Source organism: Hyla sarda, chromosome 4, assembly GCF_029499605.1.
Source record: "Hyla sarda isolate aHylSar1 chromosome 4, aHylSar1.hap1, whole genome shotgun sequence".
NCBI classification, from domain to species: domain Eukaryota; kingdom Metazoa; phylum Chordata; class Amphibia; order Anura; family Hylidae; genus Hyla; species Hyla sarda.
This window is the reverse complement of record NC_079192.1, coordinates 222,158,305-222,182,543: the sequence shown is the minus strand read 5'-3', so window position 1 is coordinate 222,182,543 and position 24,239 is coordinate 222,158,305. Positions and strand designations below refer to the sequence as shown.

The window sequence follows — 24,239 nt, the reverse complement described above, 5'->3', positions numbered from 1 at the left end:
GGATCCGGGTCTTCAGGGACGAGGTAAGTACCGGGGCCGGGTCACAGCACTCCCCCGTCCCCCGCCGCGTCCTCCGGTCTTCCTCCCGTCCTCTCCGGACATCCAGGGGCCGGGCAGGACGGGAGGAAGTAACCGCCCCCCCCCCCCCCCTGCGATTGGTTGGTTAACTAACCGAAGAATCGCAGGGGATCGGAGCAGGTGGCAGGCTTGCCACCTCGCTCCTAGTCTTCAGCATGGTCCTGGCTGTCTGTGACAGCCGGGATCATGCGAAATTACTGGGCGCCGCAGATCGCAAGGGCGATTTCCCTTGCGATTTGCGGCGATCGCCAACATGGGTGGCCTACATGGCCCCCCTCGGCGTTTGCCCTGGATCCCTGCTGAAGGATTTCAGCAGGGATCCGCTTCCGATCTCCGCCGGGTGAGCGCCGGAGACCTGGAAAAGACATGACGTATGCATACGTCATGGGTCCTTAAGACCCAGGGTGTGATGACGTATCCATACGTCATGGGTCCTGAAGAGGTTAAAAATCTTAACATTTCTATAACATCACTTTTTTTTTTATAAATCAAGCTGTTATTTCATAGAATGATTAGTTAAAAATCATATTATCATTTTTAGGCTATATCCCAGGTTTTCCTTATGGTAAAACTGAATTTATCCCCTTAAAGACCAGGCCATTTTACACCTTAAGACCAGGGCGTTTTTTGAACATCTGACCACTGTCACTTTAAACATTAATAACTCTGGAATGCTTTTAGTTATCATTCTGATTCCGAGATAGTTTTTTCGTGACATATTCTACTTTAACATAGTGGTAACATTTTGTGGCAACTTGCATCCTTTCATGATGAAAAATCCCAAAATTTGATGAAAAAAATGAAAATTTTGCCTTTTTCTAAATTTGAAGCTCACTGCTTGTAAGGAAAATGGACATTCAAAATAAAAAATGTTTTGATCACATATACAATATGTCTACTTTATGTTTGCATCATAAAATTGATGAGTTTTTACTTTTGGAAGACACCAGAGAGCTTCAAAGTTCAGCAGCAATTTTCAAATTTTTCACAAAATTTTCAAACTCACTATTTTTAAGGGACCAGTTCAGTTTTGAAGGGGATTTGAAGGGTCTTCATATTAGAAATACCCCATAAATGACCCCATTCTAAAAACTACACCCCCAAAGTATTCAAAATGACATTCAGTAAGTGTTTTAACCCTTTAGGTGTTTCACAGGAATAGCAGTAAAGTGAAGGAGAAAATTCAAAATCTTCATTTTTTACACTTGCATATTCTTGTAGACCCAATTTTTGAATTTTTGCAAGGGGTAAGAGGAGAACATTTTTACCGGTATTTGTAGCTCAATTTCTCTCGAGTAAGCACATGCCTCATATGTCTATGTAAATTGTTTAAGGGGATTTTGGAGAGAACATTTTTCTGAAATGGTTTTTGGGGGGCATGTCACCTTTAGGAAGCCCCTAGGGTGCCAAAACAGCAACAAAAAAACACATGGCATATAATTTTGGAAACAAGACCCCTCGGGGAACATCTCAAGGAATTAAGTTAGCCTTAATACTCCACAGGTGTTTCATTACTTTTGCAAATGTAAAAAAAAAAAATTTACATAAAATGCTTGTTTTCCCAAAAATTTTACATTTTTACAAAGGGTTAAAGCAGAAAATATCCCCCAAAATGTTAAGCCCAATTTCTCCCGATTCAGAAAACACCCCATGTGGGGGTGAAAAATGCTCTGCTGGCGCACTACAGGTCTCAGAAGAGGAGTAGTCACATTTTGCTTTTTGGAAGCAAATTTTGCTCTGGCGGCATGCAGCATTTAGGAAGCCCCTATGGTGCCAGGACAGCAAAAAAAAAAAAACTAATGACATTATATTTTGGAAACTAGACCCCTCGGGGAACATAACAAGGAATTAAGTGAACCCCACAGGGGTTTCACGACTTTTGCAAATGTAAAAAAAAAAATTAAAAATTACATAAAATGCTTGTTTTCCCAAAAATTTTACATTTTTAAAAAGGGTAATAGCAGAAATACCCCTCAAAATTTGAAGCCCAATTTCTCCCGATTCAGAAAACACCCTATATGATGGGGAAAAGTGCTCTGCTGGCGCACTACAAGTCTCAGAAGAGGAGTAGTCACATTTGGCTTTTTGGAAGCAAACCCTATGCTCTGAATCATCATTTTGGGAATGTGATGTGTGTGGCCGTCCCTAACCTGTTGCCTCAAATGCGCACCCGCTCAGGTGGAGAGAGAGCGCTGCACATTTGAGGCAACAGAAAAAGTCCCCGATGATAGTGACTCAGTGACCTATGACCCATTTTTGACAAAATACCCCCAGAGGTCTTATCAGGTTTTTTTAAAGTTTTTTTGGGGCAATTTAGTGATTTATGGGGGTTATATTTTGGAATGTACTCTGGACTTGGTACATAGGTCAAATTATGGAAAATTCAAATAAAAAGGGAAAATTTTGGGCTCCATGGAAGTGTGATACTCCCTGAAGCAGCCTATGCAGAGGCCCGGATTATCTGGGCAAGTGTCACACTGAATGGTGGTGTCCCTCCATCTCCCCTTCCTATAACACACTCTGCATTTTTTCTGGGATCATCCCTTCTTTCCACTGGGGGGGGGGGGGGACCTCACCTGGAAAGTGCTGGTCTGGGACGATCCTGGCGCCTATAACTCCAGACCCTTGGGAAGTCCGGCCTGATCTTTCCCGGTCAGCAAAGATCAGGAACCTTAGGACTTCTTCTTGGTACTGGAGGAATGTCCCTGTGTTGCCAGCGTACTGGGATAGTACAAAAGCGTTTTACCTATACCAAGTAGACCGCAACTTTTTTGTACCCTGCCCGTGTTTTCCGCATGACGTTGTATGGCTTGAGGACTTGATCTGAGAGATCAACTCCCCCCATATACAGATTGCAGTCCAGAATACAGTCGGGCTTGAGGACCATTCCCACGGTACCTCGCACAGTGACAGGGGTGCTGTCGTTCCCATGAATAGTGGTGAGCATAAGGACATCCCTCTTATCCTTATACTTCACCAACAACAGGTTATCATGAGTGAGGGCATGGGAATCACCCTTGGGGATAGACGTCTTAGCAAAATTTAGAGGGAGGCTTCTCTGGTTCTTCTGCACGCTCCCACAAGCGGACGTGGATCTGGCGGAAAGGGATTTGAACAGAGGGATGCTGGTATAAAAGTTATCCACGTACATGTGAAAACCCTTATCCAGCAATGGGTGCTCAAGGTTCCAAACGAGTTTCCTGCTAACACCCAGAGTGGGGGGACATTCTGGGGGTTCAATACGGGAATCTCGTCCCTCATATACTCTAAACTTGCGCGTGTATATGGAGGTACTCTCGCAAAGTTTGTAGAGTTTCACGCCATACCGCGCCCGCTTCGAGGGAATATACTGGCGGAAGATGAATCTCCCCTTAAAACTGATGAGAGACTCATCTACCAAGAGGTCCCTGAGTGGTACGTAGGCCTCCAAAAATTTGGCCCCAAAGTGATCAATGACCGGCTTGACTTTGTAAAGCCGGTAATGGGCAGGATCACCTCGGGGCGGACATGCCGCATTATCTGCATAATGCAGGCATTTCCAAATGGCCTCGAACCGCCGCTGTATCATCGCCATACTGTAAAGCTGGATCTGATAGAGGACGTCCCCACTCCAGTAATGACGAGCACTTGGTTTTTTGTCCAGGCCCATATGCTGCGTGAGGCCCCAAATTTCCGCTGCATCAATGGCGCGCCATTCATTGGGCCTGGCCAAAAGCGAATTGGGGTGGTGGGCAATGAGCTGCTGGGCATTCGTTTGCTCCACCATGTGATTGACCAGGCTGTCACTGAAAAAAACGTTAAAAAGTCCAGATCAGTGAAGCCAGCATGGTCAATCCGGATTCCTGAGTCGCCAACAAACTCAGGAATATTTGGCTGATAACCCTTTGGGGGGCTCCAGACAGGGTCACCGGAAGGGGGCTCCGGTACACTTGTCTGGGGCGCCGGACTCCTATTACGAGCGGCATTGCCACTCGTACTAGTGTCGGCCACTGGGTCACTCTCATGGGGGGTGCGTGGCCTCACCTGGCGGCGTCTCTGCCGCCATACAGGGGACTCATCATCACTACTAGATGAGGAGGGCGAGGAAGAACACAAAAATGTAGGATCTTCCTCGTCCTCACTGGCAGATTCGGAGTCGGAGGCTAAAAAGGCGTAAGCCTCCACTGCCGAAAATGCCCGGCGGGCCATCGCCTTTTTTCTACTGTGGCGGGGGGGGCAGTGGCGGGGGGAGTGTGTGTGTGCAGGGGGGGGCGGGGAAGTATGTAGTGTGTGGTGCTTTCTGTAAAAAGTGTAATAGCAGTAATGGAAAGAAATATAAAGCTGCGGCCAAAAAAAAAAGGGGTGGCAAACGCAGCTCCCTTAACCCCTAATAGGACCCGGGGTAAGGGATCAGACCCTAATAGGACCCTGGGGGACGTATTAGGGGTCAGGGGGGGGTTATTAAAAGAGAAAAAAGCTGCGGGCAAAAAAAAAATGGATGGCGCACGCAGCTCCCTGAACCACCAATAGGACCCGGGGTCAGGGATCAGACCCTAATAGGACCTTTGATGACCTATTAGGGGGTCGGGGGGGGGACCGTTAACCCCTCCTCTGCCGCACTGCTATTGGCTGGACGATTGCCTATTATATAATATATAGATATAATATAACAGTATTGTCACCGCTCCCCAGCAACGGCAGGTGATTGGCGGTGAATTGTACACCGCCGATGACCATTTATTACCGGGTCGTCGGGTCACAAGTGACCCGAATGACCCGAATCGCCGAAGATCGCTTGCGTGATTTTGCAAGCGATCTCCGGTGATCGCCGACATGCGGGGGTCCCGGGACCCCCTAGCCATTTGCACGGCATGCCTGAACCATTACAGCAGACATGCCATTCAAATCTCTGCCAGGCGCGCGGCAGAGACCGGAGAAACACCAGGATGTTCTGGTCCTTAAAGCCCAGGGTGCGGGGATGTTCCAGAACGTCCTTGGTCCTTAAGGAGTTAATATCCTACTTTACTTCTGTAGCATCAGTTTTTAAATATGTGATAGCTTCTGATCTATTAACTTTCTATTTCAATAGCCAGATTTATCTGATCCACTATGTATCAACATTTCAAATATGCAAAGTTACATTTTTTAAACTAGGTTACTATCATCTAATAAAATATTTTAGGAAGATATAATAGTTTTTGTGTTTCATATTTAGACATAAGAAATAAATGTTACTTAACCCTAAACAAAAAAATGGGTGTACATGTTTAACCCCTTATCAACCCCGGACGTATATTTACCATAAAAATATTTATCGTTATTTAAACCGCACGGTCAATGGCGTACGTGCCAAAAAATTCTAAAGTCAAAAATAGCTTATTTTTGGTCACTTTTTATACCATAAAAAAGAATAAAAAGCGTTCAAAAAGTCTGATCAAAACAAAAATGGAACCGAAAAAATCTTCAGATCATGGTGCAAAAAATGAGTTCTCATACTACACCATTCGTTGAAATATACGTATGAATTTTCGTGTATGTAGTTATGATTTTTCCAGAAGTACGACAAAATCAAACCTATATAAATAGGGTATATTTTTGATCAAATGGACCTACAGAAAAAAGATAAGTTGTAATTTTTAGCGAAAAATGTACTGCGTAGAAACGGAAGGGCTTAAGAGTTACAAAATGGCGTTTTTTTCTTAAATTTTGGTCCACAAGGATTTTTTGTTCAGTTTCGCCGTAGATTTTTGGGTAAAATGACTGATGTCACTACAAAGTAGAATTGGTGGGGGGGGGGGGGGGGGGGGGAAAGCCATCATATGGATTTTAAGGTGCAATATTTTTTATTTATATTATACTTTTAGATATTTCTCCTTATTTCACTTAGTAGATTTTTTAAGAAATATCACTTATAGTTTTATTGGCTAATCTATGCTTGCTTCAATTTTGTTTTTAAATTTAAAAGCCCTAACCAGATTGAATATGCTAAAGATATAGGAAAGTTACGAGTCAGACTTGGCTAAAATAAGTGATATGTCATTTATTTATGCCACTCAAAAAAATGTATCTGCATTCTTTACATATTGGCCCTGATTTAATAAGAGTGTTGGGTTATTTTCAGAGTGTTTTTTTTCCCCTGACTATATAAATGTTTCGCACATGTAGGGAAAATTCTGTTCCATGATATTAAATTCTCTCACATGTGGAAAAAAGTGTTGCACAGGAAAGATAAAGGCCCTAATTAACTAATAGTGTTGTATAGGTTCCTTTGTGGGTTTTAATTCCCTACAATTTATTTTCCACGGTATTTACTAAGGTTTCCCTACATTTTCCACTTTCCCTACACTTTGCTTTTTTTTTTTACACATGCTCTGATCTGTAGGGTTTTCCTCAGCTGAAATCGACTACATTTTATGTGGAAACCTTAATAAATATGTTGGTTTTTTTTTGTTAAAATGTCAGAAACACGCCCCTTTTTCAGAGACCATGCCCCCTTTCCAAGCGGCCAAGCCCCCTTTTCGGGTTTTCTTAGCAAAATGGAGAGTTAGTCGGGTTCTTTTCAATTCTGACACAAAATCTGGCGCAGACAGAATTTCTGGCGCAATGCGACAGAATCTGGCACAATGCCACAGAATGGGGCGCACAACCCGACAAAACATGTCGGGTTTGCAATAGTAAATGAGGGCCATAGTGTAAAACAAATAAATAAAGCAAAGTAACTTAACTTTACTTTCATGGTCGTTAATGGGTTAACAAACAAAAAGCCAAAAAAAAAATGTAAAAATAAGGAAATGAAAGCCAAGATTTAAAAAAAATAAAAAAAGAGAGAAAGTCCATAAAAATAAAAAACATTTAATTAAAAATGTAACATAAAAAGCTCCAAAAGGGACAAATTAACAGCATTTTCAAAGAACCCACACTTTTTAACAGATTCCCCACACCTCAAGGCAGTCGGGTTTTCAAGTTCAGTATTTCACAATTTTTTGGTGGGTTTTTAAATATAACTGTCGGGTTTTCAGGAAAATGTTGGGAACATGCCCCTAATTATGCAAACCATGCCCCTTTAGTTGGGTTAAAAATATATTCTGAGTAATTAGAAAACTGTCGGGTTTTAACCAGTAAAATGTGTCGTACAAAGTGTTGCAGAGGACATACGACACAAATTGTGTCGTATAACTCTATAAAAAGAGTCGGGATCATGTTAGTAAATCAGGGCTATTGTGTGAACAATCATTTTCACATAGACGTACAACGAGCACAATAATGTTATAAAATGGGAATACAATTTTGATTACATTTTTGTAATAAAATAAGCCTAAAATACATATTTCTATAATGTCAATTTTTTTTTATATGTCAAACTATTATTTCATAGAATGATTATTTAAAATTCATATTATCATGTTTTTTTATGCTACATCCCAGGTTTTCCAGATGGTAAACTGAATTTAATATCTTACTTTACTTTTGTAGCATCAGTGTTTAAATGATATCTGAAAGTTTTCTGAACCATTAACTTCCCATTTCAAAAGCCAGATCCATCTGCTCTTCTATGTGTTATCATTTTAAGTATGCAAAGTAACACTTTTTATACTATGTTACTATAATCTAATCAAAAATTTAGGAAGATGTAATATTTTTGTGCTTTATATTTAGACATAACAAATACATCTTACTTAACCCTAAACGAAAATGAAACTATAAAGGGGATGTACATGTTTAAACAAATAGTGAAACAGCCTGTACATACTTTAAAATTGGAAAATAATCTATGTTTCTAAGATACCAGCCATGCTGACTCCAGAATTTCCAAGTCTCATTTTCAAAACGTTTCTATATCCTTCTTGATATTCCACTAGAGACATTCATAGTGCTGTTTATTTATGTATTTTTTTTTATCAAATTTAAAAACAATAGTATTCTAAATATTGCAAAAAATTATTTTGTTTTTCTGTTCTCAAATATTCTAGTATATGTAGGAGTAACTGACTCTGGTAAAACATAGAACAATGCAACCTTTTTATATCAATATACATTTATATTTCTTTTATTATACTTTTAGATATTTATCCATGTTTTACTTAGTAAATGTTTTTTAAAGAAGTATCACTTATAGTTTATAAGGCTAATCTATACTTGTTCCAAGTTTTTTTTTTTTGTTAATTTAAAAGCTACCTAACCAGATTGAATATGTTATAGATATAGGATAGTTAACTGTCAGACATGGTGAAAATAAGTGATATGTCACTTATTTATGCCACTCTAAGGCATGTATCCACATTCTTTACATATTGTGTGAACAACAATTTTCTAATACACTTTCAGAGCATATTAATGTTAAAAAAATTGGAGTACAATTTTGATTTCTTTTTTATGAATAAAATAAGCCTTAAAAAACACTGTTTAAACAAAGCCATAGAATGATGTTTTATTTATTTATTTTATCATTCTTTCAGTCTACTATCCAGAAACACCAGAAGGTAAAACAAAATTAAAAATCTTAACATTTCTATAACATCACTTTTTTATATATATATATATATATATATATATATATATATATATATATATATATATCAAGTTGTTATTTCATGGAATGATTATTTAAAATTCATATTATAATTTTTAGGCTATACCCCAGGTTTTCCAGAAGGTAAAACTGAATTTAATATCCTACTTTACTTCTGTAGCATCAGTTTTTAAATGATGTGTGACAGTTTCTGATCTATTAACTTCCTGTTTCAATAGCCAGATATATCTGATCCACTATGTGTCAACATTTCAAATATGCAAAGTTAAATTTTTTAACCCCTTAACGACGCAGGACATATATTTACGTCCTGCGCCGGCTCCCGCGATATGAAGCGGGATCACGCCGCGATCCCGCATCATATCGCGTGGGTCCCGGCGCTAATCAACGGCCGGGACCCGCGGCTAATACCACACATCGCCGATCGCGGCGATGTGCTGTATTAACCCTTTAGAAGCGGCGGTCAAAGCTGACCGCCGCTTCTAAAGTGAAACTGAAAGTATCCCGGCTGCTCAGTCGGGCTGTTCGAGACCGCCGCGGTGAAATCGCGGCGTCCCGAACAGCTGATCGGACACCGGGAGGGCTCTTACCTGCCTCCTCGGTGTCCGATCGACGAATGACTGCTCCGTGCCTGAGATCCAGGCAGGTGCAGTCAAGCGTCGATAATGCTGATCACAGGCGTGTTAATACACGCCTGTGATCAGGATGAGAGATCAGTGTGTGCAGTGTTATAGGTCCCTATGGGACCTATAACACTGCAAAAAAAAAGTAAAAAAAAAGTGTTAATAAAGGTCATTTAACCCCTTCCCTAATAAAAGTTTGAATCACCCCCCTTTTCACATAAGAAAAATAAAACAGTGTAAAAAAAAAAAAATAAACATATGTGGTATCGCCGCGTGCGTAAATGTCCGAACTATAAAAATATATAATTAATTAAACCGCACGGTCAATGGCGTACGCGCAAAAAAATTCCAAAGTCCAAAAAAGCGTATTTTGGTAACTTTTTATAACATTAAAAAATGAATAAAAAGTGATCAAAAAGTCAGATCAAAACAAAAATCATACCAATAAAAACTTCAGATCACGGCGCAAAAAATGAATCCTCATACTGCCCTGTACGTGGAAAAATAAAAAAGTTATAGGGGTCAGAAGATGACATTTTTAAACGTATAAATTTTCCTGCATGTAGTTATGATTTTTTCCAGAAGTGCGAAAAAATCAAACCTATATAAGTAGGGTATCATTTTAACCGTATGGACCTACAGAATAATGATAAGGTGTAATTTTTACCGAAATATGCACTGCGTAGAAACGGAAGCCCCCAAAAGTTACAAAATTGCGTTTTTTTTTCGATTTTGTCGCACAATGATTTTTTTTTCCGTTTCGCCATGCATTTTTGGGTAAAATGACTAATGTCACTGCAAAGTAGAATTGGCAACGCAAAAAATAAGCCATAATATGGATTTTTAGGTGGAAAATTGAAAGGGTTATGATTTTTTAAAGGTAAGGAGGAAAAAACGAAAGTGCAAAAAAGGAAAAACCCTGAGTCCTTAAGGGGTTAAACTAGGTTACTACTATCTGATCAAAAATGTAGGAAGATATAATTGTTTTTTTGTTTCATATTTAGACAGAAGAAATAAATGTTTCGCACATGTAGGGAAAATTCTGTTCCATGATATTAAATTCTGTCATATGTAGAAAAAAGTGTCACACGGGAAAGATAAAGGCCCACATTTACTAAGAGTGTTGTGTAGGTTTCGTTGTGGGTTTTAATGCCCTACAATTTATTTTCCACGGTATTTTCTAAGGTTTCCCTACATTTTCCACTTTCCCAACACTTTGTTTTTTTTTTTTACACATGCTCTGATCTGTAGGGTTTTCCTCAGCTGAAATCAACTACATTTTATATGGAATCCTTAGTAAATATGTTGTTTTTTTGTGAAAATGTCGGAGACACGCCCCTTTTCGGAGACCACGCCCCTTTTCCCAGCAGCCATGCCCCTTTTTTGGGGGTTTTCTTAGCAAAACGGAGAGTTAGTCGGGTTCTTTTGAATTCTGGCACAAAATCTGGCGCAGACAGAATTTCTGGCGCAGACAGAATTTCTGGCACAATGCGACAGAATCTTGCACAACGCCATAGAATGGGGCGCACAACCCGACAAACATGTCGGGTTTGCAATAGTAAATGAGGGCCATAGTGTAAAACAAATAAATAAAGCAAAGTAACTCTGCACCAGGACTTAACTTTACATTCATGGTCGTTAATGGGTTAACAAACAAAAAGCAAAAAAAAATTTAAAAAAAGAAAATGAAAGGCAAGATTTAAAAAAGAAAAAGAAAAGAGAAATTCCATAAAAATAAAACAAATTCATAACAAATGTAATATAAAAAGCTACAAAGGGGACAAATTAACAGCATTTTCAAAGAACCCACACTTTTTAAGATTCCCCCCACCTCAAGGCAGTCGGGTTTTCAAGTTCAGTATTTCACAAATTTTCTGGTGGGTTTTTAAATATAACTGTCGGGTTTTCAGGAAAATGTTGGGAACATGCCCCTAATTATGCAAACCATGCCCCTTTAGTTGGGTTAAAAAAATATTCTGAGTAATTAGAAAACTGTCAGGTTTTAACCAGAAAAATGTGTCGTACAAAGTGTTGCAGAGCACATACGACACAAATTGTGTCGTATAACTCTATAAAAAAAATCGGGATCATGTTAGTAAATCAGGGCTATTGTGTGAACAACCATTTTCACATAGACATACAACGAGCACAATAATGTTATAAAATGGGAATACAATTTTGATTACATTTTTGTAATAAAATAAGCCTAAAATACATATTTCTATAATGTCAATTTGCTTTATATGTCAAAATATTATTTCATAGAATGATTATTTAAAATTCATATTATCATGTTTTTTTAGGCTACATCCCTGGTTTTCCAGATGGTAAACTGAATTTAATATCTTATTTTACTTTTGTAGCATCAGTGTTTCAATGATATCTGAAAGTTTTCTGAACCATTAACTTCCCATTTCAAAAGCCAGATCCATCTGCTCTTCTATGTATTATCATTTTAAGTATGCAAAGTAACACTTTTTATACTATGTTACTATAATCTAATCAAAAATTTAGGACGATGTAATATTTTTGTGCTTTATATTTAGACATAACAAATACATCTTACTTAACCCTAAACGAAAATGAAACTATAAAGGGGGTGTACATGTTTAAACAAATAGTGAAACAGCCTGTACATACTTTAAAATTGGAAAATAATCTATGTTTCTAAGATACCAGCCATGCTGACTCCAGAATTTTCAAGTCTCATTTTCAAAACTTTTCTATATCCTTCTTGCTATTCCACTAGAGACATTCATAGTGCTGTTTATTTATGTATTTTTTATCAAATTTAAAAACAATAGTTTTCTAAATATTGCAAAAAATTATTTTGTTTTTCTGTTCTCAAATATTCTAGTATATGTAGGAGTAACTGACTCTGGTAAAACATAGAACAATGCAACCTTTTTATACCAATATAAATTTATATTTCTTTTATTATACTTTTAGATATTTATCCATGTTTTACTTAGTAAATTTTTTTAAAGAAGTATCACTTATAGTTTAAAAGGCTAATCTATACTTGTTCCAAGTTGTTTTTTTTTTTTTTTTTGCTAATTTAAAAGCTACCTAACCAGATTGAATATGTTATAGATATAGGATAGTTAACTGTCAGACATGGTGAAAATAAGTGATATGTCACTTATTTATGCCACTCTAAGGCATGTATCCACATTCTTTACATATTGTGTGAACAACAATTTTCTAATAGACTTTCATAGAGCATATTAATGTTAAAAAAATTGTAGTACAATTTTGATTTCTTTTTTTATGAATAAAATAAGCCTTAAAAAACACTGTTTAAACATAGCCATAGAATGATGTTTTATTTATTTATTTTATCATTCTTTCAGTCTACTATCCAGAAACACCAGAAGGTAAAACAAAATTAAAAATCTTAACATTTCTATAACATCACTTTTTTTTTAAATATATATATCAAGCTGTTATTTCATAGAATGATTATTTAAAATTCATATTATAATTTTTAGGCTATACCCCAGGTTTTCCAGAAGGTAAAACTGAATTTAATATCCTACTTTACTTCTGTAGCATCAGTTTTTAAATGATGTGTGACAGTTTCTGATCTATTAACTTCCTGTTTCAATAGCCAGATATATCTGATCCACTATGTGTCAACATTTCAAATATGCAAAGTTACATTTTTTAAACTAGGTTACTACTATCTGATCAAAAATGTAGGAAGATATAATAGTTTTTTTGTTTCATATTTAGACAGAAGAAATAAATGTTTTGCACATGTAGGGAAAATTCTGTTCCATGATATTAAATTCTGTCATATGTAAAAAAAAGTGTCACACGGGAAAGATAAAGGCCCACATTTACTAAGAGTGTTGTGTAGGTTTCTTTGTGGGTTTTAATGCCCTACAATTTATTTTCCACGGTATTTTCTAAGGTTTCCCTACATTTTCCACTTTCCCAACACTTTGTTTTTTTTTTACACATGCTCTGATCTGTAGGGTTTTCTTCAGCTGAAAGCAACTACATTTTATGTGGAATCCTTAGTAAATATGTTGTTTTTTTGTGAAAATGTCGGAAACACGCCCCTTTTCGGAGACCACGCCCCTTTTCCCAGCAGCCATGCCCCTTTTTTGGGGGTTTTCTTAGCAAAATGGAGAGTTAGTCGGGTTCTTTTGAATTCTGGCACAAAATCTGGCGCAGACAGAATTTCTGGCGCAGACAGAATTTCTGGCACAATGCGACAGACTCTTGCACAATGCCATAGAATGGGGCGCACAACCCAACAAAACATGTCGGGTTTGCAATAGTAAATGAGGGCCATAGTGTAAAACAAATAAATAAAGCAAAGTAACTCTGCACCAGGACTTAACTTTACATTCATGGTCGTTAATGGGTTAACAAACAAAAAGCAAAAAAAAATTTAAAAAAAGAAAATGAAAGCCAAGATTTAAAAAAAAAAAAAGAAAAGAGAAATTCCATAAAAATAAAAAAAATTCATAACAAATGTAATATAAAAAGCTACAAAGGGAACAAATTAACAGCATTTTCAAAGAACCCAAACTTTTTAACAGATTCCCCCCACCTCAAGGCAGTCGGGTTTTTAAGTTCAGTATTTCACAATTTTTCTGGTGGGTTTTTAAATATAACTGTCGGGTTTTCAGGAAAATGTTGGGAACATGCCCCTAATTATGCAAACCATGCCCCTTTAGTTGGGTTAAAAAAAATATTCTGAGTAATTAGAAAACTGTCGGGTTTTAACCAGAAAAATGTGTCGTACAAAGTGTTGCAGAGCACATACGACACAAATTGTGTCGTATAACTCTATAAAAAGAGTCGGGATCATGTTAGTAAATCAGGGCTATTGTGTGAACAACCATTTTCACATAGACATACAACGAGCACAATAATGTTATAAAATGGGAATACAATTTTGATTACATTTTTGTAATAAAATAAGCCTAAAATACATATTTCTATAATGTCAATTTGCTTTATATGTCAAAATATTATTTCATAGAATGATTATTTAAAATTCATATTATCATGTTTTTTTAGGCTACATCCCTGGTTTTCCAGATGGTAAACTGAATTTAATATCTTACTTTACTTTTGTAGCATCAGTGTTTAAATGATATCTGAAAGTTTTCTGAACCATTAACTTCCCATTTCAAAAGCCAGATCCATCTGCTCTTCTATGTGTTATCATTTTAAGTATGCAAAGTAACACTTTTTATACTATGTTACTATAATCTAATCAAAAATTTAGGAAGATGTAATATTTTTGTGCTTTATATTTAGACATAACAAATACATCTTACTTAACCCTAAACGAAAATGAAACTATAAAGGGGGTGTACATGTTTAAACAAATAGTGAAACAGCCTGTACATACTTTAAAATTGGAAAATAATCTATGTTTCTAAGATACCAGCCATGCTGACTCCAGAATTTCCAAGTCTCATTTTCAAAACTTTTCTATATCCTTCTTGCTATTCCACTAGAGACATTCATAGTGCTGTTTATTTATGTATTTTTTATCAAATTTAAAAACAATAGTTTTCTAAATATTGCAAAAAATTATTTTGTTTTTCTGTTCTCAAATATTCTAGTATATGTAGGAGTAACTGACTCTGGTAAAACATAGAATAATGCAACCTTTTTATACCAATATAAATTTATATTTCTTTTATTATACTTTTAGATATTTATCCATGTTTTACTTAGTACATTTTTTTAAAGAAGTATCACTTATAGTTTAAAAGGCTAATCTATACTTGTTCCAAGTTTTTTTTTTTTTTTTTTTTTTAATTTAAAAGCTACCTAACCAGATTGAATATGTTATAGATATAGGATAGTTAACTGTCAGACATGGTGAAAATAAGTGATATGTCACTTATTTATGCCACTCTAAGGCATGTATCCACATTCTTTACATATTGTGTGAACATCAATTTTCTCATAGACTTTCAAAGAGCATATTAATGTTAAAAAAATCGGAGTACAATTTTGATTTCTTTTTTATGAATAAAATAAACCTAAAAAAACACAGTTTAAACATAGCCATAGAATGATGTTTTATTTATTTATTTTATCATTCTTTCAGTCTACTACCCAGAAACACCAGAAGGTAAAACAAAATTAAAAATCTTAATATTTCTATAACATCACTTTTAGATATATATATATATATATATATATATATATATATATATATATATCAAGCTGTTATTTCATAGAATGATTATTTAAAATTCATATTATCATTTTTAGGCTATACCCCAGGTTTTCCAGAAGGTAAAACTGAATTTAATATCCTACTTTACTTCTGTAGCATCAGTTTTTAAAGGATATGTGACAGTTTCTGAACTATTGACTTCCCATTTCAATACCCAGATTCATCTGATCAACTATGTGTTAACATTTCAAATATGCAAAGTAACACTTTTTAAACTAGGTTCCTTTTATCTAATCAAAAATTTAGGAAGATATAATAGTTTTTGTGTTTCATATTTAGACATAAGAAATAAATGTTACTTAACATTAAACAAAGAGGGTGGTGTGCATGTTGAAACAAATAGTGTAACGGTCTCTACATACTGTAAAATTAGAAAAGAAACAAATTTTGTATGATACCTGCCATGCTAACTTCAGAACTTCCAAGTCTCATGTCCAGACCTTTTCTATATCCTGCTTTATCTTTAATTAGAATGTTTCATAGTGCTTTTTATTTATATTAGAAGTAGAGCAGGAAAAAACCCTCAGGTATGGCGCTGCAGACTCTTGTAGACAGATGAGGCGGATGCCAAAGGTAATAGGAAAGTCCTCAGCAGGACATTTTATTAAAAAAAAACAATAAAATGGACAAGATTACGCGTTTCGGGAGGATCCCTCCCTTCCTCAGATCAGGATCCTGATCTGAGGAAGGGAGGGATCCTCCCGAAACGCGTAATCTTGTCCATTTTATTGTTTTTTAATAAAATGTCCTGCTGAGGACTTTCCTATTACCTTTGGCATCCGCCTCATCTGTCTACAAGAGTCTGCAGCGCCATACCTGAGGGTTTTTTCCTGCTCTACTTCTAATATTGACTCCCAGGACGACTTGTTTCCTCCTGCAACCCATCGGCATAGCAGCGACTCGTACTACAGTACCCAGATTATATCGTGGGTGATATGCTTTTTTGCATAGATCTCAAGGTGAGCGGCCATCTATAAGCCCCGTGGGGTTGCCCCCCCACCCACCACCCGATCTATTGAGGGTAAATACACGAGGCGCCATCCGTCTGTCCTTTCTTTTCTTTTCTCTACAGATTTTTATTTATATGGTTTTAATAAATAAATAAAAAATAGTATTCTAATGGTTACAAAGAATGATTTTGTTTTTCTGTTCTCAAAAATTGTAGGAAATGTAGGAGTAACTGAATCAGGTAAAACATAGTACAATGTAACCTTTTTATGCGCCATCATAAAATTATATTTCTATATGTCACGATGCCGGCTGGCAGGTAGTGGACCCTCTGTGCCAGAGAGGGATTGGCGTGGACCGTGCTAGTGGACCGGTTCTAAGCCACTACTGGTTTTCACCAGAGCCCGCCGCAAAGCGGGATGGTCTTGCTGCGGCGGTAGTGACCAGGTCGTATCCACTAGCAACGGCTCACCTCTCTGGCTGCTGAAGATAGGCGCGGTACAAGGGAGTAGGCAGAAGCAAGGTCGGACGTAGCAGAAGGTCGGGGCAGGCAGCAAGGATCGTAGTCAGGGGCAACGGCAGAAGGTCTGGAAACACAGGCAAGGAACACACAAGGAACGCTTTCACTGGCACTAAGGCAACAAGATCCGGCAAGGGAGTGCAAGGGAAGTGAGGTAATATAGGGAAGTGCACAGGTGAAAACCCTAATTGGAACCACTGCGCCAATCAGCGGCGCAGTGGCCCTTTAAATCGCAGAGACCCGGCGCGCGCGCGCCCTAGGGAGCGGGGCCGCGCGCGCCGGGACAGAACAGACGGGGAGCGAGTCAGGTAGGGGAGCCGGGGTGCGCATCGCGAGCGGGCGCTACCCGCATCGCGAATCGCATCCCGGCTGGCAGCAGGATCGCAGCGCCCCGGGTCAGAGGACGTGACCGGAGCGCTGCAGCGGAGGGAGTGAAGCGAGCGCTCCGGGGAGGAGCGGGGACCCGGAGCGCTCGGCGTAACAGTACCCCCCCCCTTGGGTCTCCCCCTCTTCTTGGAGCCTGAGAACCTGAGGAGCAGACTTTTGTCAAGGATGTTGTCCTCAGGTTCCCAGGATCTCTCTTCAGGACCACAACCCTCCCAGTCTACTAAAAAAAAATTTTTCCCTCTGACCTTTTTGGCAGCCAAAATTTCCTTGACCGAGAAGACGTCCGAGGAGCCGGAAACAGGAGTGGGAGGAACAGATTTGGGAGAAAAACGGTTGAGGATGAGTGGTTTGAGAAGAGAGACGTGAAAGGCATTAGGGATACGAAGAGAAGGAGGAAGAAGAAGTTTATAAGAGACAGGATTAATTTGACACAAAATTTTGAAAGGACCAAGATAGCGTGGTCCCAACTTGTAGCTAGGGACACGGAAGCGGACATATTTAGCGGAGAGCCATACCTTGTCTCCAGGGGAAAAAACGGGGGGAGCTCTTCTTTTCTTATCCGCGAACCTCTTCATGCGTGAAGAAGCCTGTAAGAGAGAATTTTGGGTCTCTCTCCATATAATGGAAAGGTCACGAGAAATTTCATCCACAGCGGGCAGACCAGAGGGCAAGGGGGTAGGGAGGGGGGGAAGAGGGTGACGGCCGTACACCACGAAAAATGGGGATTTGGAGGAAGATTCAGAGACCCTGAAGTTATACGAAAATTCGGCCCATGGAAGGAGATCTGCCCAGTCATCCTGGCGGGAGGAAACAAAATGTCGCAAATAATCACCCAGGATCTGGTTAATTCTTTCTACTTGTCCATTGGACTGGGGATGATATGCAGAGGAAAAATTTAATTTAATCTTGAGTTGTTTACAGAGAGCCCTCCAGAATTTAGACACGAATTGGACCCCTCTATCCGAGACAATCTGCGTAGGCAACCCGTGAAGACGAAAAATGTGTACAAAAAATTGTTTAGCCAACTGAGGCGCAGAAGGAAGACCAGGAAGAGGGATGAAATGTGCCATTTTGGAGAATCGATCAACGACCACCCAAATAACGGTGTTGCCACGGGAAGGGGGTAAATCAGTAATAAAATCCATACCAATCAGAGACCAAGGCTGTTCGGGGACAGGCAGAGGATGAAGAAAACCAGCGGGCTTCTGGCGAGGAGTCTTATCCCGGGCACAGATAGTGCAGGCTCGCACAAAGTCCCCAACATCCGTCTCCAGAGTCGGCCACCAATAGAAGCGGGAGATGAGTTGCACAGATTTCTTGATGCCCGCATGACCTGCGAGATGGGAGGAGTGACCCCATTTGAGGATTCCGAGGCGTTGGCGTGGAGAAACAAAGGTCTTTCCTGGAGGAGTCTGCCTGATGGAGGCAGGAGAAGTGGAGATCAGGCAGTCAGGTGGAATGATGTGTTGCGGAGGGAGATCAACTTCTGAGGCATCCGAGGAACGAGAGAGAGCATCGGCCCTAATGTTCTTTTCGGCAGGACGAAAGTGAATCTCAAAATTAAATCGGGCAAAGAACAGAGACCACCGGGCCTGGCGAGGATTCAGCCGTTGGGCCGACTGGAGGTAGGAGAGGTTCTTGTGGTCGGTGTAGATAATAACAGGAAATCTTGATCCCTCCAGCAGATGCCTCCATTCCTCAAGTGCTAATTTAATGGCTAGAAGCTCTCGATCCCCGATGGAGTAGTTCCTCTCCGCTGGAGAGAAGGTCCTAGAGAAAAAACCACAAGTGACAGCATGCCCGGAAGGATTTTTTTGTAGAAGAACAGCTCCAGCTCCTACTGAGGAGGCATCAACCTCCAATAGGAAGGGTTTGGAAGGGTCAGGTCTGGAGAGCACGGGAGCCGAAGAAAAGGCAGACTTGAGTCGTTTAAAGGAGTCTTCTGCTTGAGGAGGCCAGGACTTGGGATCAGCATTTTTCTTGGTTAAAGCCACGATAGGAGCCACAATGGTAGAAAAATGTGGAATAAATTGCCTGTAATAATTGGCGAACCCCAAAAAGCGTTGGATAGCACGGAGTCCGGAGGGGCGTGGCCAATTTAAGACGGCAGAGAGTTTGTCTGGATCCATCTGTAGTCCCTGGCCAGAGACCAAATATCCTAGAAAAGGAAGAGATTGGCATTCAAACAGACATTTCTCAATTTTGGCATAGAGTTGGTTGTCACGAAGTCTCTGAAGAACCATACGGACATGCTGGCGGTGTTCTTCTAGATTGGCAGAAAAAATTAGGATATCGTCCAGATATACCACAACACAGGAGTATAACAGATCACGAAAAATTTCATTGACAAAGTCTTGGAAGACGGCAGGAGCATTGCACAGTCCAAAGGGCATGACCAGATACTCAAAGTGTCCATCTCTGGTGTTAAATGCCGTTTTCCACTCGTCCCCCTCTCTGATGCGGATGAGGTTATAGGCGCCTCTTAAGTCCAATTTAGTGAAGATGTGGGCACCTTGGAGGCGATCAAAGAGTTCAGAGATGAGGGGTAAGGGGTAGCGGTTCTTAACCGTGATTTTATTAAGACCGCGGTAGTCAATGCAAGGACGTAGGGAGCCATCTTTTTTGGACACAAAGAAAAATCCGGCTCCGGCAGGAGAGGAGGATTTACGGATAAAGCCCTTTTTTAGATTTTCCTGGACGTATTCGGACATGGCAAGAGTCTCTGGGGCAGAGAGAGGATAAATTCTGCCCCGGGGTGGAGTAGTACCCGGGAGGAGGTCGATAGGGCAATCATAAGGCCTGTGAGGAGGTAGAGTCTCAGCTTGTTTTTTGCAGAAAACATCCGCGAAGTCCATATAGGCCTTAGGGAGACCGGTTACTGGAGGAACCACAGAGTTACGGCAAGGGTTACTGGGAACCGGTTTTAGACAGTTCTTGGAACAAGAGGACCCCCAACTCTTGATCTCCCCAGTGGACCAATCCAGGGTTGGGGAATGAAGTTGAAGCCAGGGAAGTCCAAGGAGAATCTCCGAGGTGCAATTGGGGAGGACCAAAAGTTCAATCCTCTCATGATGAGATCCGATGCTCATAAGAAGGGGCTCCGTGCGGAAACGTATGGTACAGTCCAATCTTTCATTATTTACACAATTGATGTAGAGGGGTCTGGCGAGACTGGTCACTGGGATGTTGAACCTGTTGACGAGAGAGGCCAAAATAAAATTTCCTGCAGATCCAGAGTCCAAGAAGGCCACAGTAGAGAAGGAGAAGGCAGAGGCAGACATCCGCACAGGCACAGTAAGACGTGGAGAAGCAGAGTAGACATCAAGGACTGTCTCACCCTTGTGCGGAGTCAGCGTACGTCTTTCCAGGCGGGGAGGACGGATAGGACAATCCCTCAGGAAGTGTTCGGTACTAGCACAGTACAGGCAGAGGTTCTCCATACGGCGTCGTGTCCTCTCTTGAGGTGTCAGGCGAGACCGGTCGACCTGCATAGCCTCCACGGCGGGAGGCACAGGAACAGATTGCAGGGGACCAGAGGAGAGAGGAGCCGAGGAGACGAAACGCCTCGTGCGAACAGAGTCCATATCTTGGCGGAGTTCCTGACGCCTTTCAGAAAAACGCATGTCAATGCGAGTGGCTAGGTGAATAAGTTCATGTAGATTAGCAGGAATTTCTCGTGCGGCCAGAACATCTTTAATGTTGCTGGATAGGCCTTTTTTGAAGGTCGCGCAGAGGGCCTCATTATTCCAGGACAATTCTGAAGCAAGTGTACGGAATTGTACGGCATACTCGCCAACGGAAGAATTACCCTGGACCAGGTTCAACAGGGCAGTCTCAGCAGAAGAGGCTCGGGCAGGTTCCTCAAAGACACTTCGGATTTCCGAGAAGAAGGAGTGTACAGAGGCAGTGATGGGGTCATTGCGGTCCCAGAGCGGTGTGGCCCATGACAGGGCTTTTCCGGACAGAAGACTGACTACGAAAGCCACCTTAGACCTTTCAGTGGGAAACAGGTCCGACATCATCTCCAGATGCAGGGAACACTGGGAAAGAAAGCCACGGCAAAACTTAGAGTCCCCATCAAATTTATCCGGCAAGGATAAGCGTATCCCAGGAGCGGCCACTCGCTGCGGAGGAGGTGCAGGAGCTGGCGGAGGAGATGACTGCTGAAGCTGTGGTAGCAACTGTTGTAGCATAACGGTCAGTTGAGACAGCTGTTGGCCTTGTTGCGCTATCTGTTGTGACTGCTGGGCGACCACCGTGGTGAGGTCAGCGACAACTGGCAGAGGAACTTCAGCGGGATCCATGGCCGGATCTACTGTCACGATGCCGGCTGGCAGGTAGTGGACCCTCTGTGCCAGAGAGGGATTGGCGTGGACCGTGCTAGTGGACCGGTTCTAAGCCACTACTGGTTTTCACCAGAGCCCGCCGCAAAGCGGGATGGTCTTGCTGCGGCGGTAGTGACCAGGTCGTATCCACTAGCAACGGCTCACCTCTCTGGCTGCTGAAGATAGGCGCGGTACAAGGGAGTAGGCAGAAGCAAGGTCGGACGTAGCAGAAGGTCGGGGCAGGCAGCAAGGATCGTAGTCAGGGGCAACGGCAGAAGGTCTGGAAACACAGGCAAGGAACACACAAGGAACGCTTTCACTGGCACTAAGGCAACAAGATCCGGCAAGGGAGTGCAAGGGAAGTGAGGTAATATAGGGAAGTGCACAGGTGAAAACCCTAATTGGAACCACTGCGCCAATCAGCGGCGCAGTGGCCCTTTAAATCGCAGAGACCCGGCGCGCGCGCGCCCTAGGGAGCGGGGCCGCGCGCGCCGGGACAGAACAGACGGGGAGCGAGTCAGGTAGGGGAGCCGGGGTGCGCATCGCGAGCGGGCGCTACCCGCATCGCGAATCGCATCCCGGCTGGCAGCAGGATCGCAGCGCCCCGGGTCAGAGGACGTGACCGGAGCGCTGCAGCGGAGGGAGTGAAGCGAGCGCTCCGGGGAGGAGCGGGGACCCGGAGCGCTCGGCGTAACACTATATTATACATTTATTTTTATATTTCTCTATATCTCAGATTTGTAAATTACTTCTAGTTAAAAAGCCTAATCTCTCCAGTACTTATCAGCTGCTGTATGCCTTAGAGGAAATTATTTTCTTTTTGAATGTCTTTTCTATCAGACCACAGTGCTCTCTGCTGACACCTCTGTCTGTGTCCAGAGCACAATAGGATTGCTTTGAGGATTTTCTCCTGCTCTGGGCAGATCCTGACATGGACATAGGTGTCAGAAGAGACCACTGTGGTCAGACAGAAAAGAAATAAAAAAAAAAGAAGAACTTCCTCTAGAGCATACAGCAACTGATAAGTACTGGAAGGATTAAGATTTTTAAATAGAAATAATTTACAAATCTGTTTAACTTTTTGGCACCAGTTGATTTTAAAAAAAGAATTAAATAAAATGTTTTCTATCAGATTACCAATTTAAGTTTTTTTTTTTATTATTCAATTCATTCATTCTGTTACACAGAAACACCTGGAGGTAAAACTAAGTTAAACATCTTAAAATTTTTTATAATATGCCTTTTTATAGGATATTGAGTAGATATATTGGTTGTTTATTATTTTAATATCATGCTGTTATTTCATAGAATTATTTTTTTAAATTCATGTTATCATTTTTTTCAGGCTTCTTCGCAGAAACTACAGAAGGTAAATCTTCATTTATTAGATAAACTTCTGTAGCCTCAGTTTTTAAATGATATCTGAAAGTTTTCTTAACTGTTATTTTCCATTTCATTAGCTAGATCCACCTGCACTCCTATGTGTTAGGATTTCAAAACTGCAGAGTAACATTTTTTAACCCCTAAATGACCAATGATGTATATTTACATCCTTGGCCGGCTCCCTCGATATAAGACGGGGTCACGGAGTGACCGTGTGTCATATAGTGTCGGTCCCGGCCGACCCAGGGCAAATAGCGCGTTGCATTGATCGCGGTGCCGTGCTATTGAACCTTTAGACGTGCCATTCAACGTTAAACACCATGTCTAAAATGAAAGCAAATGCTTCCCGGCTGCTCAGTGGGGCGGATTGGGACAACCGCAGTGTAAATGCGGTGTCCCGATCAGCTATTACACGAGCAGAGGTCCTCTTACCTTCCTCTGGCACGTCCGTTGGCGATTGATTGCTCCAAGCCTGAGATGCAGGCTTGAGCAATCGACCATCGATAAGTGAATGATCAGTGAATCAATGTGATCAATGTGAATGATATAGCCCCCTAGTGCAAAAAAAGTTAATAAATGTGATTAACCCTTTCCCTAATAAGTCCAAATCACCCCCCTTTTCCCATTAAAAAATAAAACATGTAAATAAAAATATATATAAACATATGCAGTATCGTCACGTGTGTAAATGTACGAACTATAAAAATATATAATTGATTAAACCCCACGATGGCGTACGCGCATAAAAATGTAAAAGTCCTAAGTAACATATTTTTGGTCACATGAAAAAATGAATAAAAAGCCATTAAAAAGTCTGATCAATACAAAAATGGTACCGCTAAAAACTTCAGATCACGGTGCAAATACACCGTAAAATAAAAAAGTTATAGGGGGTCAGAAAATGACAATTTTAAAAGTATACATTTTCCTGCATGTAGTTATGATTTTTTCCAGAAGTACTACAAAATCAAACCTATATAGGTAGGGTATAATTTTAATCGTATGGACCTACAGAATAAAGGTAAGGTCTCATTTTTACCGAAAAATTTACTGCGTAGAAACGGAAGCCCTCAAAATTTACAAAATGGCATTTTTCTTCAATTTTTTCGTACAATGATTTTTTTTTCCCATTTAGCCGTAGATTTTTGGGTAAAATGACTGATGTCACTGCAAAGTAGAATTAGTGGTGCAAAACATAAGCCACCATATGGATATTTAGTTGCAAATATGAAAGGGTTATAATTTTTAA

At 40.3% G+C, this 24,239-nt stretch overlaps 1 protein-coding gene across 1 annotated transcript in view; it reads left to right on the top strand.

The window, feature by feature from the left end:
• MUC19 (mucin 19, oligomeric) overlaps window positions 1-24,239 on the top strand; it is a 199,886-nt gene that overhangs the window by 107,102 nt on the left and 68,545 nt on the right. The window contains exons 40-49 of the mRNA XM_056569863.1: window positions 8,514-8,537; window positions 8,687-8,710; window positions 11,514-11,537; window positions 12,564-12,587; window positions 12,702-12,725; window positions 14,248-14,271; window positions 15,296-15,319; window positions 15,463-15,486; window positions 16,593-16,616; window positions 22,953-22,976. Of these exons, the coding sequence (XP_056425838.1) occupies window positions 8,514-8,537; window positions 8,687-8,710; window positions 11,514-11,537; window positions 12,564-12,587; window positions 12,702-12,725; window positions 14,248-14,271; window positions 15,296-15,319; window positions 15,463-15,486; window positions 16,593-16,616; window positions 22,953-22,976 (240 nt within the window). The remainder of the gene's footprint in view (window positions 1-8,513; window positions 8,538-8,686; window positions 8,711-11,513; window positions 11,538-12,563; window positions 12,588-12,701; window positions 12,726-14,247; window positions 14,272-15,295; window positions 15,320-15,462; window positions 15,487-16,592; window positions 16,617-22,952; window positions 22,977-24,239) is intronic.